General features: G+C 41.2%; 1 protein-coding gene across 3 annotated transcripts in view; it reads left to right on the top strand.

Annotated features, from left to right (window-relative positions):
* Positions 1–13871, top strand: part of adgrv1 (adhesion G protein-coupled receptor V1) — a 147265-nt gene that overhangs the window by 118978 nt on the left and 14416 nt on the right. For all 3 annotated transcript variants that reach the window (XM_034871234.1, XM_034871235.1, XM_034871236.1), the window contains 2 exons: positions 2525–2682; positions 13418–13539. In XM_034871234.1, the coding sequence (XP_034727125.1) occupies positions 2525–2682; positions 13418–13539 (280 nt within the window). The remainder of the gene's footprint in view (positions 1–2524; positions 2683–13417; positions 13540–13871) is intronic.

A 13871-nucleotide genomic window follows, 5' to 3' on the forward strand; every position in this document is an offset into this window, starting at 1 on the left:
ATCTCATTACCATGATTTGAAGTTGAAAAAGACAATGTAAATACAGTTGGATTTTGTTATTTGAGTGTAACATGATAAATGGTGTTACTTGGATAGACTGATGCATGGTTAGTGTGGCTACTTTAAAGCTAGGCTATAAAGTTGCTCAAGTAAATTCCTGGGGAGGCAGACATTTAAACCTGACATCTACATGTATCTATTCCATGCAGGCTGTTATATAGTGAAAACGTACAACTTTAATGTACTGTCTTCACTCATACTACAGATGCATGTCTGTCTCCTTAAAGGAGAATTCCGGTCGATTTCAACACGTAGCTCTGTATTTTGGAAATTTGGAGTGCTGTCAGTAGTTAGAAAAACAAAAACAATCTGTGCTGCCTACACCGAGTTATCCTCCTGCTAGAGTTAGCACACAACAGGCTTAACAGGGCAAGTTATGACTATGTAGAAACAGACTGTAACCTGACACCACAGAGGAGCCAGCAGAACTACAAGAGTTCAAGAGTTCAAGAGCTATCATGCATGCGCGTAGGTAACTAAGCAGTGGGCTCTTGAACTTTTGACCTGCTGCAGCCGGCCTCTCTGCTCTCCTTGCTCCACTGTGGTGTCAGGTTACAGCCTGCTTCTACAAGAACGTAACAACGGCAAACAGTTTTTTTTGTCGAAAAATTTTATTTTGGAATATTGGATTGTATGAGTTTGACAGTCGACTAGTGTGGACTTTACTGGAAAACAGGAAATAAACAGAGGTAGGGATTAACACAACTTGTATGCCTTTCTGTCACATCTACTGCAGTCAGATTCACTGTGTTCCCTCGGAGGATTCACTGCACATGGGTAGGCACCTGAAATGACATTTTGAACATGGTTAGAGGTTAAAAACACGTTTAAAACTCGCCCTGTTTAAGCCTGTTGGGTGCTAACTCTAGCAGGTGGATGACACAGTGTTGGCAGCACCGATTGGTTTTGTGTTTTTTTGCTACTGAAAGCACTCCAAATTTCTAAACAACAGAGCTAAGTGTGGAAATTGCCCGGAATTCTCCTTTAAGATAGAATTGACTTATACCTTTAACTTCATATTAGGTCTCCCTTAAACAAGGCCCTGTGCTTACGTGACCCATGACAGTCCAACCATATGTGTAGAAAAGAAAATCCCTGCAGTATTTCTATAAAAATCCCCCATAAAAGGCATTACCCACTTTATTTCTTCTCTCCCAAACTATAAAGTTAGTAAAATGTGCCCCTTAGGATTTTTCACTACAGTAGAATCTCATCCTCTCACAAGGCCACAGCAGTACAAATATCCATATTCCAGTATGTTTACACTCTCATGGCCTGGTTGTCTTGCTCGCACCGGTTAATGCAATGCTTTATTTGGCCTACCTCATGTTATGTTATGGCTAGCATAGCTCCAATTATATCTTTGTAACTACTCAGTTCTGCCGTGAGGTCCTATCTGTATTTCACGCTCCCACCAAACCAGGGGCCGAGCTTGTTTTGTGAAAAAGGTCAAAGTCACACGAGTGTTTTGGCAGTTACAGTTTTCATGAGGTTGTTGATTTTTACCAGAGAAAGATGTTTTGCAAAAAACACATGTTGATTGGACAGAAGCTGGGAAAGAAGTCAATGAAGATTTCCCAGGAAAACAAGTCCTACTGAGTCACAGTGGTCTAATTGCAGAAAGAGAAATAACTTGAGAATTTCACCTTTTTCAAGAAAAAAGCTTTTGACTGTTTTACTGTTTGACCTATTTTAACGATCTAAGCACACAGCATGAATCGCATGGCACAGGTGCATTTAGGGCAAGTCCAAATCCACTTTTGCTAGTTTGACAGCGGAAAAAAGTGTCCGTGCGCTGGTTGCATGGTTCAAAGGGGTTGTACTTAATGTCTTCATTAATTCATAGGTGTGTTTTGGGCGTAACTTGCAATACACCAATCAGAGCGTCAACTCTCATTTCCTTTAAAAGCCTGGCTGTTTGTACCTTGGCGCATTGCTTTTATCATGGCAGATTTGCACTGTACTATTATTATTGTTTATACTAATTCGCTCTTAAAATTCAGTGAAATGCTGCACTCTTGACTTTAGACTAGGTTTATCCATCTCCCTTTCAAAGCAGGAGACACATGTTCCTTTATTCCTGAAAAATGTCCTGCCTTCTTTTAAATAGATAAAACACTTTCATGCATCTTTGGCCTTAGATAGTATCCCACTGTGGCTGCAGGGTGACCTAGTTGCTCAGAAGATTTAGGAACATACGTGTTTTGCTGTTGAAGACAAAAGCTGTTGGGCAAGAGCGCCTTGAGTCTTAGGCAGGCTCAGAGGTCTCACAAGCCAGATCCTGTTCGTGAGACCTAAGAAACTAAGTCCTAACTTGGAGTAAATATAGAGCATTATAGTGATGTAATATGTTTCCATTTTCTAGAGCTTACCTTTGAGCCGGACGCATAATTTCCTCTTCTTTCGCTTTACATTCTGCTTCTTTCTACGTGAAAAAACACATCACTCTCATTTTTTTCTCTAGGTGCTTTATCCCAAACATCTATGCAGCTCTGTGCACGGCAGTGCTGGTGCCTCTCATCTGTCTGGTTGCAGTCATGGTCGTGTTCATACACGCCTATCAGGTTACTCAGCAGTGGAAGGCCTACGACGACATGTACCGCGGACGAACCAACAGCACAGGTACCAAATGCGTGCATGTGTGTTCAAACACATAAGTGAATGCAGTTATACTTCAGCATAGATTTGAGATTTGCCTTCTACTACAGTATGTGAGGCGTACATATGTATTCAGAGTTGCGCCAAAAATAACAGGTAAATGCATAGATTTCCAGGTAACAGACTCTTTGCCTTTACTGTACGCAGACCGATAATGCTTGCTGTCGTGCGTAGTCCACCCCTCCCCAAAAGCCCATTCTGAACCAGGAAAAACCCTAGTATTCACTCAAAATGATAAGAACTCCAAATACAATTGCACTGTGTACTATTGTACACAATATCTTACTGTGTACAAACATTACAAAACAAGGACCGTGCTGCCGGGATCCTCTCAGGAACTACCTTGCATCCACCCCTATTTTTGGGCTAAATATTTCAGCCCCTATCTTTTCTCAGCTTACAGGCTCTGTCTCTGTCTGCTCTGTGTGTACCCAAGGGATTTATCATACAGGAACCAAACAATACCTGCTTTTCTACATTAACACTTTTATTCAGCCATTGCACTTAGGTAGACATGTATTTTAAACACTCTGGTGGTGTTTTGGGTCATACAGAAACTTTCAAAAACTTTCTACAGCTCCAAAATGAACTCAGTGCAGTGAGACGTGTGGAATCAACCTCAAACTTGTACTTGATGTAAGATACATGTTTGCAGAGAAATAACCATCACAGAGTAATGGTTGAGAAAGAATCAGCAGCCCACACATGAAGATCCTAGCCAAACCACTTTAGTCCCTCAGTGGCTGGAATCAGTGGCCCTCAGTGAGAGTCAGCCGGCTTAAGCTTGTTTTGCTCAGTCAAGGCCCTCCAATGACAAAGCAAAGCCTGGATTTGTGCTAGTCCTTTAGCTGGCACGCGGTTTGCCCGACACACTGTGTGTGGCCTCTGAAGTAGTGTACGAAACCAAAACTGCTTTGCTTTGCTGAGCTGCAGGTAGGTGTGCATTACTGACAAGAGAGCAATTCTTTCTTGTTTACACACCAGTCTGAGGCTAAAGGTCAGAGGGTTTTTCCACATGGGGGACGGTGTGGACAGCAGAGATCAAGAAAAGACAGGATAGGTTTGGGGTGAGTTGACGGAGAAGGAGACGCAGAGTATGGTTGAGTACGGTTCTGTACTGTGTTGAATCCAAAAAGTAGAGAGGAAAACAAGGTTTCAATAGCTTCTCAAACTTCTTATTAACCCTGAGAGAGAGAGAGAGAGAGAGAGAAAGAAAGAGAGAGAGAAAGCCGGGAAAGGTAAGTACAGCACACGCTATTCAAAGCAGCAGTCTAAAGTCCCAACTGAAGATGAGTTTAACAAAAACAGACGAAAGACCGGTCCTTGAGGTGTAAATATGGGAGATTTTTGTTGAACAGCTCTGTGAAAACCTCTACATGAATGGCAATTCAAATGGATTCTAAAACCCAAAGTTGGATGGCATAGTTCTCTTTTAAAGTTCATGCAGTGATGGATCAGTTTTGATTGGACCTTTAGTTTTTATTTGCACGCACCGTACCACCACATATACACATCCACAAATAGGAGCATGAACACAACATATACACAAACACTATGGACTGCAGTCCATTTAAGTTTTTTTTTTAGTTTTTTTTATTGTAGCTTTGGCAGAGTGCAGTGTATACTTTTTTGCACTATATCAGTATTGGCTTTGTTTCAACATGTCCAGAGTCCAACGGGGAATAAAACAAATGTGATGGAAAGGCCTGTTATATTGTTTTGTTCTTAACATAGGCTACGCCTCTGCTCATTCCCTGAAAGCCACCAGCATTGTTACAACAACCCTGATCAGTTTCTGTCCTGAAATGTGTATTGGTCAGACAAAAGATCAAGAAAGATCACAAAAAAACTTTTGATTCTCCTTAATAATTTAATCAAATATGCTCTGCTTCACCTTGACTTTCCCATCCAGCTAAGATATGTGCAGAACCTGTGGGATAGCTGAAGCCAGTCGGAGATAAGCTAAGGAGTTGTGTGTGTGTGTGTGTGTGTGTGTGTGTGTGTGTGTGTGTGTGTGTGTGTGTGTGTGTGTGTGTGTGTGTGTGTGTGTGTGTGTGTGTGTGTGTGTGTGTGTGTGTGTGTGTGTGTGTGTGTGTGTGTGTGTGTGTGTGTGTCCCGCATGTACAAACTCACAGGGCCGTGCAAGATATAACAGGACTTTTGACGTCAGTGAAATCAAGCAAGTGTGCCAGTGTGTGTTTCTGCCCTAGGCCTGCCCGATAACAGGAAAATCTGTATTGTGCGATAACATTGTTAATTATAGTGATGACGATATGACTTGAGATAAATAAACAAATATTGAAGCGTTCATAATAGACACAGCCATGGTTCTATGATGTTTTTGGCATGCATTATAATTAGCCATGTGAATTTAGAGGGGGAAAAAGGGAGGAGGGGCTTATTTTTTGTCTCATCCAGCAGCTAAGTTTACAAGAATTAGCTAATTTAATTATTTTATATAAGGTGAGACAGGTGAGAACTAAGATAAACCAACGTAATACAGACGATTTTGTTTCAGCTTGTCACAATTCAATATTAGCCGAGCTACCTCGCTGTTCTTGATGGCTGAGAGACAGCGGTAGAAGAGATTAAATTACTGCTTTCTACATGTCTATATGTTTAGGCTTGTTGATCCGGTGTATGGATAAAGTATTGGCTCACAAAGGTTTTATTGCACTTACAGTAACAAGCGTAGTTGCCTCCAACTCGAGCTGCCTTCACTTTCGCCTATGAGTCACTTTGCTGCTAGTCTGTATCCAAAATGTCCAAGTTCAGTTTCAAAGCCCTTCAGTACGATTCTCTCCACAAAACTCAAGCTATTTTCATGCACTGTCTATGCATACCTGTTTCAAATACCACTTGAGCATTAAAAACAGGAAAAATATCCGTTAAAGTATTTTTAGAAGTTATCTATATCCACGATGTTCCACTCCAAGGATTGCTCTTGGTGATGAAAATTCAGCTGGATGTCACTCATTTAGGCCAGACGTCCGTGACCTTCCTTTTTGTTGGAATTCTAACCTCCGGTGGATTTTTAAGGACTATGGTTAACTGCTCATCAGATCTCTACGGGGTAAATCCAGACCGCTAGCTAGACCATCTGTCCCATTTGAGTTTCTTTTGCACGAATAAAACAACTTTTGAACGTACAAATGTTCCATCACAACAAGTTCCTTCCCGAGGCTATTTTGCAGAGGCATTGGGCTCTATCAGGCGCTTAGCAACACCCAAGACGTTTGTGATTGGTTTAAAGAAGTGCCAATCTAGTATATTTCTTGTATTTTTGGTTTGTGCGTGAGTGCGTATGTGTCCTTGGTAACCTGCTACTTGCTGATTGTAACAGAGTATCTTCTAAATTTGGGTCTAATAAAGTCCATCTATCTGTCTAAAACAACTTTTGAACGTACAAATGTGTTCCACCACAACAAGTTAATTTTGTGGCGGCACACTGGCTCCGTCCGGCGCCTACCGCCGCCCATAACGATTGTGATTGGTTTAAAGAAATGCCAATACACCAGGTTTTTTGCTTGAATGCTGTGTGGAGACTACTTTACTTTACTTTCTCCACCAGGGCCTCTCTGATCTGCTGTCAGCTGAATTTGTTCAGTGTATGTATGTTTTTGTGTGTGTGTGTGTGTGGAGGAGCTCAGCCCCGACACAGAGCAGGGGAGAAGCTGCAGCTTGATGATAATTACTAGTTTTATCCCTGGGGCCCATTTTTTTTTTTAAAGATTATTTTTTGGGCATTTTAGGCCTTTATTTGATAGGACAGTTGAGAATGTGAAAGGGGAGAGAGAGGGGGAGTGACATGCAGCGAAGGGCCGCAGGCCGGATTCGAACCCGGGCCGGCTGCGTCGAGGAGTAAACCTCTATACATGGGCACCCGCTCTACCAACTGAGCTATCTGGGTGCGTCCCTGGGGCCCATTTAATACCGGGTTTGGTACCCATCCCAAAATAAAATTGATTTCCCTTATTCAATGCATTTCAGTCTTTAGGGAAGTTTTCATCATGCTTATGTTTGTATCACAATGGTGATGAAAATATGATCCATTGGTCTGCACTAGTCTTCACGTTGGTGCCAACCTGAAGACATGTACCTGCACCTCAGCAAAGATTATGCAATGCAAGGCTTGCCTGCCAAATAACAAACAACAATAAACTGGACTGACAACAACAGTCTTCAGGGCACATCAGTAAGACTATCAGCGCCCTCACTCAAGGTGTGTTTGCAAAATATGATGTTCTTTTAATACAGAAGGGAGTAGACTTTCACTTTTATTGTTCAGTTGTTGGCCAGGAATGATGAAATAAATAAAAACGTGATGTGTACTTTGTGTTTTTGAGGCTGGTTAGTTGCTTTATACGGATGCCAAACACATTTTATTGTTTTGTCTTTCTTTTCAGGAATAATTTGTATAATTATAATTAGTTTTTGTTTTTAGGAATAAAATCCTATTGTTCTGAGCAATAACTAGACCGCCTTTCACCCAACATGGATTATTACTGCAGAGTAATGGAATCACTACAACAACAGAGCCTCAATCTGCTCCTGCATTCTAATGACAATAACTTTTGAAATTGAAAGCCGATGCTTCCTGTTTTCCTGAACTATAGAATAGATGTTGATAAACTAGTGCTTTAAAGTTGCGTTTTTGTGAGGCAGGTAGCATTTAGAGTGTTGTGTCAGTGGTTTCGGTGGTGCAAGTACGTTTTCAAAGAAACTTGACTCAAACTTGACCGGAAGACCACTCAAGGGTTAAAGAGATAATATTCAGTTGCTTCCAATTCACTTTTATTTATAGTATCATCTCATAACAAGAGTTATCTCAAGACACTATACAGATTCACTGATTTACTGTCTAGAACACACTCTATAATTTACAAGGACTCAACCATTCTGGTAATTCCCCCCTAATATATGTCCCTCTATGATGGCTATGGCAACCATAGCACTCACTCATCCCAGTCAGAGTTGAAGGAAAAGTAGGCTGTGACCAGCACAAAAAAAATCTCCTGGCAGGAGTAGGAATGAAAAATTCCCTGTTCTGGCCAATGTCAGTTGAGTTTGGGTTTACTGCTGTTTGCTTTCTAAACTACTGTCCTTCAGGCACTGGCGGGAGGAAGCACCTGTACAATACATACACAATCAATTTGATACTTTGACTCCACTACAGTTCAGAGGAAAATATTGTGCTTTTTACTGTACTACATTTATTTGACAGCTATAATTACTAGTTATTTTTCAGAATAGAATTTTTCATTTTAAGCTTATGAAATGCAATATTATTACAAAATGTTACATTTCAATGTACTGTATGCAAGTTGTTTAAGATCCACCAAATAAACATTTCCCCTCTGAACTTCCCTTGTTCGTAATAATAATAATAATAAAACAATTACTTTATTTCTTCTTTCCTACCTCATTAATCATTTCAGATTTAGCATTTGACCCTTTGAGGACACAACTGTGTATAAAGTAGTTAAAACTCACTTTTACTTGTAATTTAGGATTCTTAAATGTTTGTATCATTACTTTTACTTAAAAGATCTGAGCACTTCTTGGGTGCCCGGGTTGATCCCCTGGTAGAGCGTGCACCCAATGGTCAGAGGCTCAGTCCTCGCTGCAGAAGTCACATGTTTAATTCTGACATGCAGCCCTTTTGCCAACAAATAGTGTTTAAAAAGATCTGAGCACTGTTGGGCTTCTTTTTTTTGCCAAATGTTATTGTGAATTCCTTGCATGTGTTTATACCATGAAAGTACACAAAAATATACCTTTGCAACCTTAGTACTCTTAGTAACGTCATTACTCCTGCCAGTACATCATCTGCAGTTAAACAATGTAAAAAAAACACAGTGCCTAAATTCTCTTAGTTCACACAACAATAACTTTGGATGTGGGGTATCTGTACGTGTTCAACCCACGTTTATTACAGCTTGTTGTTATTACAGCTGCTGACCTCTCCGTCACAGGGATGTCTTGAGTTTCTGCCCCGGCTGTTTTTGTTGAACCCAAGTTCTCCTCTCAGTTTGTCTTCTCACACCAGGAACCAGCTGTGGTCAAATGTAAACGTGGGCCTGTTCTCTTGTGGAGAAAAGTAGCTCCCTGATGTCCAGAGGAAATCACTTTAAATAGCGTTGAGTAGAAAGTTTACTACTGGGGGATAGGGGCGTTGAAACAGACTGTACTTGATTATTGCCTACTGTTGATTTCCCGCTTGTTGCTTTATATTGTTTTTGTTGTTTCTTTTGTCTGTTGTGTTCGGACTCTGTCCCAGTCAGGAATTGTCTTTCTTAAGAGCAGATACAATTGAAAGCGGAGTTCATATATATCTGACTGCTTGAATTTGTCGATGAAACCGTGTTTAGCAATATATAATAATATTATGGAGGTGTTACATCCTAATGCATTGTTATATTAAATCGTTAACCGGATAATTGTAATGGACTTGAATTGTGAGACCAGTGAATACTCACAGCCGTATTGGGGGTTAAACTGTGTTGTTTCTTAGCTCCGCCAAACACAAAGATCCACATGACCATCAGTTGGCATCTCTCTGGCAGAGAGCTGGGACTCTCTTGCGTGTATGCATTCATACAGGTTCACACACACATACAAGTATATGCACACATGCAGTAACACACATTGGAAAACTTGTGCTTGCTCTGCTCCTTTCCACTTTTTCTTAGTGGTATCGAGCCAAACAATTAGTCAGCGTTTGGCTCTGGGAACCTGTTCTTACTGTGGGAGCATTGCCCTGTCCACAGACTGGTATGTGCTTACTTGGTTGGAAAACTCAAACCGGGGAGAGAGCAGATAGAGACAGATGTGCAAAATAGAAAAACAGAGAGATTAAAAAAAAGAAAGTCAGTTTTGCTCTGACTAGAAACAGTAGAAAGTTTGAGAGGCCTGAGAAAAAACGAAAAGCAACTAATGAACGGGCTTCGGAAGAAGATGTAACATCTGAGGAAACTCAGGCTACTCCACATAGCATTTGGGGATGGGAGGAAAACATGCTCTGGTTTAATGGCATTTCTTTAAAACAATCAGAATTGTCATGGGCGGCGCTAAACTTTGCACAGAGCCACAGCAAAATAGACAAAACTCAGATTGGACAGATATTCTAACTAGCTGTCTCAATTAACCCCGCAGAGATCTGAGGAGCATTTAACCAGAGTCCTCATTAATTCCCCGATTTTAAAATTGCAACACAAAGAAAGCGGAAGGAAACGGAAAATACATGCAATCCCGGAAGTGGAATATCAAAGATGTCAACTAAGCACAAAGAGACTAGGGGCCCTATCTTGCACCCGGCGCAGGACGGCACAAAGCCTTACGAAAGTGTCTTTGCTATTTTAAGACTGACACAGTTATTACGCAAATGCACCTGCAGCCATCTTTGCGCCCATGGGCATGCCGGTCTTACAGGTAGGTGGAATCAGGTGAATTCTTGGCGTATTGCTATCTTGAGGCAGTGGGAAGTGATCACACCATTGACCAACATAAACCTGGTCTAAAGCAGTCCTGTTGCAAATGCAATGCAGCATTTCCTTGTTATTTTAACAGCGCATTAGTAAAATGTGCCTAGGCTCATGCACAGCGTGCACACACCATGCTTGTTAAACACACACACACACACATGCAAAAGATTGACAATAAAAATATGACTGTGCAAATCCACCATCATAACAGCAATGGGTCAAGGTACAAATGCACATCGCTTTTAAAGGGAATGGGAGATGGCACTCCTTTTTTCCACCGTCAAACTATCAAAAGTGGATTTGGACACGTCCTAAACGCAGCTGCACCATGGACTTCACGCCATGCGCTTAGATCGTTAAAATAGGGCCCTAAATGATGCTGAGGCATTGGGAAAACAATGACCAGAGTATTGGCAGAATGAATCAAGACTGGCAGGATATGAGTTTCCAACGGAAAGGGAGAGGCATAAAAAGGAAAAAGAAATTGAGGAGGAAACATGGCTAAAAAAAGTACAGAGTTCAGCCAGAGGAAAGCTGCAGTGAGATAAGGAGCAGCACTCAGAGCAGAGGGGAACTGACAGAGTGGTGGAACTGGCACCAAAGTGTGAGGGCTTTTTGTGCAAACCTTGGGCCAGTGCCCTGTGTTTCCATCCTACTTGTGAACTGAACTGGACAGTATGTCCTATGTAACCCCAACCAGCAGACTACAGTGACTCAGGAGTCTCATGTTCTGTCTGTTTAAGCTACAATTGATTTTGAAGATGTCTCCTCGAAATACATTTTTTGTTTATGGAATATATTAGAGTAATCTTATTTAAACTTTTAATAATATACTCCGTATGGCCGTGGCTACAGAAAACCTGCTCAGAGCTGAAAGTTGAATGAATGTTTACATCACACTCTTAGACCCACAGGATGATCTTAGTGTCAGACAAAGTCTCTGTTTAAGTATTTCACAGAAATCTTGAGTAAATCACTCAATTTGTTATTGCAGCAATATTTTTCTCCCATTTCGGAATGCTATGTGAACTACCCGGACCCTCCTCCGTTCCGCAGCGTGTGGATGGTCTGGCAAAGCGAGACTACCCTGGAGCTAACAGGCTAATGATGTGGGTCTAGGTTTATGGTTATTTTTAATTCTCAGTTCTCAAGCCCTGTTTTCTATCCTTCTTTACTATTCAGTTTGGTTACTACTTACTGTTAGGTTATGTTGTCGTTGGCACACATGCTCACAAAATAGCCTGTTTCCGTACTTCTTCACATCAGCACATTAATTTGCACCAAATTGAGGCTAGCACACATAATTTGGTGCAATGCATTATACCTTCTATCTCTCAGCACGACGCTTACGCACGGTGTCAAAATCTGGATGGGATTTGCCACTGGTGTTGAAAGCTTTATCGGGACCACCATCTAAACCTTTGTTGGAAGTGGGTGCAAAGATGCTCTCACTTAAGATAGCACTGCTTGTGAAGTAAGTTTCAGGCCAAGCTGGTTGGGGACTGACACACCTTATCAGCAATTCCATCCTGTATGCAGTTCGGCCCGGGGGACTCTAAAGTCTTGCTACACCCAAACCCCGTATTCGTCCTTAAGGTTATGGATTTATCCTATTTGTGCCTTCCCTTAGAGTTTAAGGAATGCCAATCATGGCTGGTCATGTATATTTTTAAATGAAGTTGGTCCGTATAAAAGACAGTTTTCTAGAAAATGAGAAAAGAGGCTCCACTTCATGTACTTTTTTAGGGATAGACTGATTATTGTCCCTGGCTGAATATAGTTTTTGAAAGTTTGCAGATTAACTGCATTAGCGTTTTCATGCTATCAGAGAAGTGGGGTTACAGTTGTAACCTTAAGTTTTAGTCAACAACTGCTTCCATCATGTTCTTCTAGATTATTTCCTCCGGAAAAAACATGCTGGATCGTAAAGAGCTGTTTAATTTATCAGGCCTCTCTCTCTGTTGTGATGACTCATCTTGACAGTTGACTCAGGCTGCTCCTGATTGGCAGTGTTTTTGTTTGTCCTCTAATTAGCTGTTCCAATATTAGGTAAGGGAACTATTTTTCAAGCTGAGAGGAACATCATGACCCGATATGGATGAGGTGTAAGGAGGTGTCAGTGACCTTTTATTGAAGTCTCCTGTGTGAGTCTCCCACATCCTAAATCATGAATAGTGCAAGGGGCAATTGTTAAAAGGATTATAAGTGTAACTGTCCTTACCTTTTCTAAATAAAGTCTGAGGCACAAAATTCAGCTCTACTGTGCAGCATGACAATGTGTGTGCCTGTATGGCAGTGCTGTATTAGCCCTGACACAAAGTGGGTTACCAGTTGCTACATTAGAGCTCAGTTTAGAAACCCATGCAGAAAGACCTTTCTGTGGTCTCGTATTATCTTACAAACACTTGCTCAATCATTTAAAAGCTACAGATTAGCAAATGTAATTGAAACAAAAACGAAATGTTAAACTTCAATATTCCGCACATTGATAGCTGTGTTTTAATCCTGATTAAACATTAGGATCTAAATCCCATTCAGTCTCCTTTCAAACTGCTGTGTGGACATTTGTCCTTCAGTTTACTTACTTACTACTGTTTGTCCAAAAGCCTGTTGTGGCTTGGAATGAAAAACACGGCAGTGGTGTGTGTGTGTGTGTGTGTGTTTGTGTTTGTGTCTGTGTGTGTGTTTGTGTCTGTGTGTGTCTGTGTGTGTTTGTGCGCCCGCCTGCCCACATTTAAAACTCACAGGGCCGTGCAAGACATAGCAGGACTTCTTACGTCAGTGAAACCAAGCGTGTGTGTGTGTGTGTGTGTGTGTGTTTGTGTGTGTGTGTGTGTGTGTGTGTGTCTTTGTCTGCACGATGTGAGAAAAATCTGTGTGCAACTGAGGTCTTCTCAGCCATCCTTATTTTTCGGCTCTCTAGCTATGTACACCAAAACTATAAGAAGCGGTTCCAGCACCAACACACACCAACCCTCCTTTTTTACCGCCCCACTTCGGAAACACTGCAACAAATGACCATTAAACTGTGCTGTATATCACCCAGAAACTACAGTATGCATTAACATCTGGATTCAAGCACGCAGTGTGAATCATTTACATCATGTTAAACGTTAGTCATAACACAAATAACTTTCAGTTATGTACAGTATTTAGTTGTTGATAGACCAACTTGTACAGTTATTTTAATCCTTTGCTGTTACCTTGTGCTCCAGAGGTGCCGCTGGTCCTCTACCTGTTCCTGCTAATCTCCCTGGTGTGGTTGTGGGCAGGACTCCATATGGCCTACAGGTCCCTGTGGATGCTCATCCTCTACGTCATCTTTAACTGCTTGCTGGTAAGTTAATTGACTTGTTTGTTTGATTGTTCCTAACAGTAATTTTCTTTGTACATTTAATCAACAGCAGCACCCAGTATGCCCGGTGTATGAGAACACCCAGTCATGGGATATGACTTGTCAGATATGTTAATATGGAAGGAGATCAATTTTTATACAGAGTCCAACCGTTTGTGTGGATGGAGATTGTTTTTGTTTACAACGCTGGTTCACCATGAAAAACTAGTAGTGTGGATGTAACCTTGGGCTACTAGGTGTGTAAATGTAAATGTAAATGTGCTGTATTTATATAGCGCTTTTCCAGTCTTAACAACTGCTCAAAGCGCTTTTAC

Source organism: Etheostoma cragini, chromosome 5 (assembly GCF_013103735.1).
Source record: "Etheostoma cragini isolate CJK2018 chromosome 5, CSU_Ecrag_1.0, whole genome shotgun sequence".
Lineage (NCBI taxonomy): Eukaryota > Metazoa > Chordata > Actinopteri > Perciformes > Percidae > Etheostoma > Etheostoma cragini.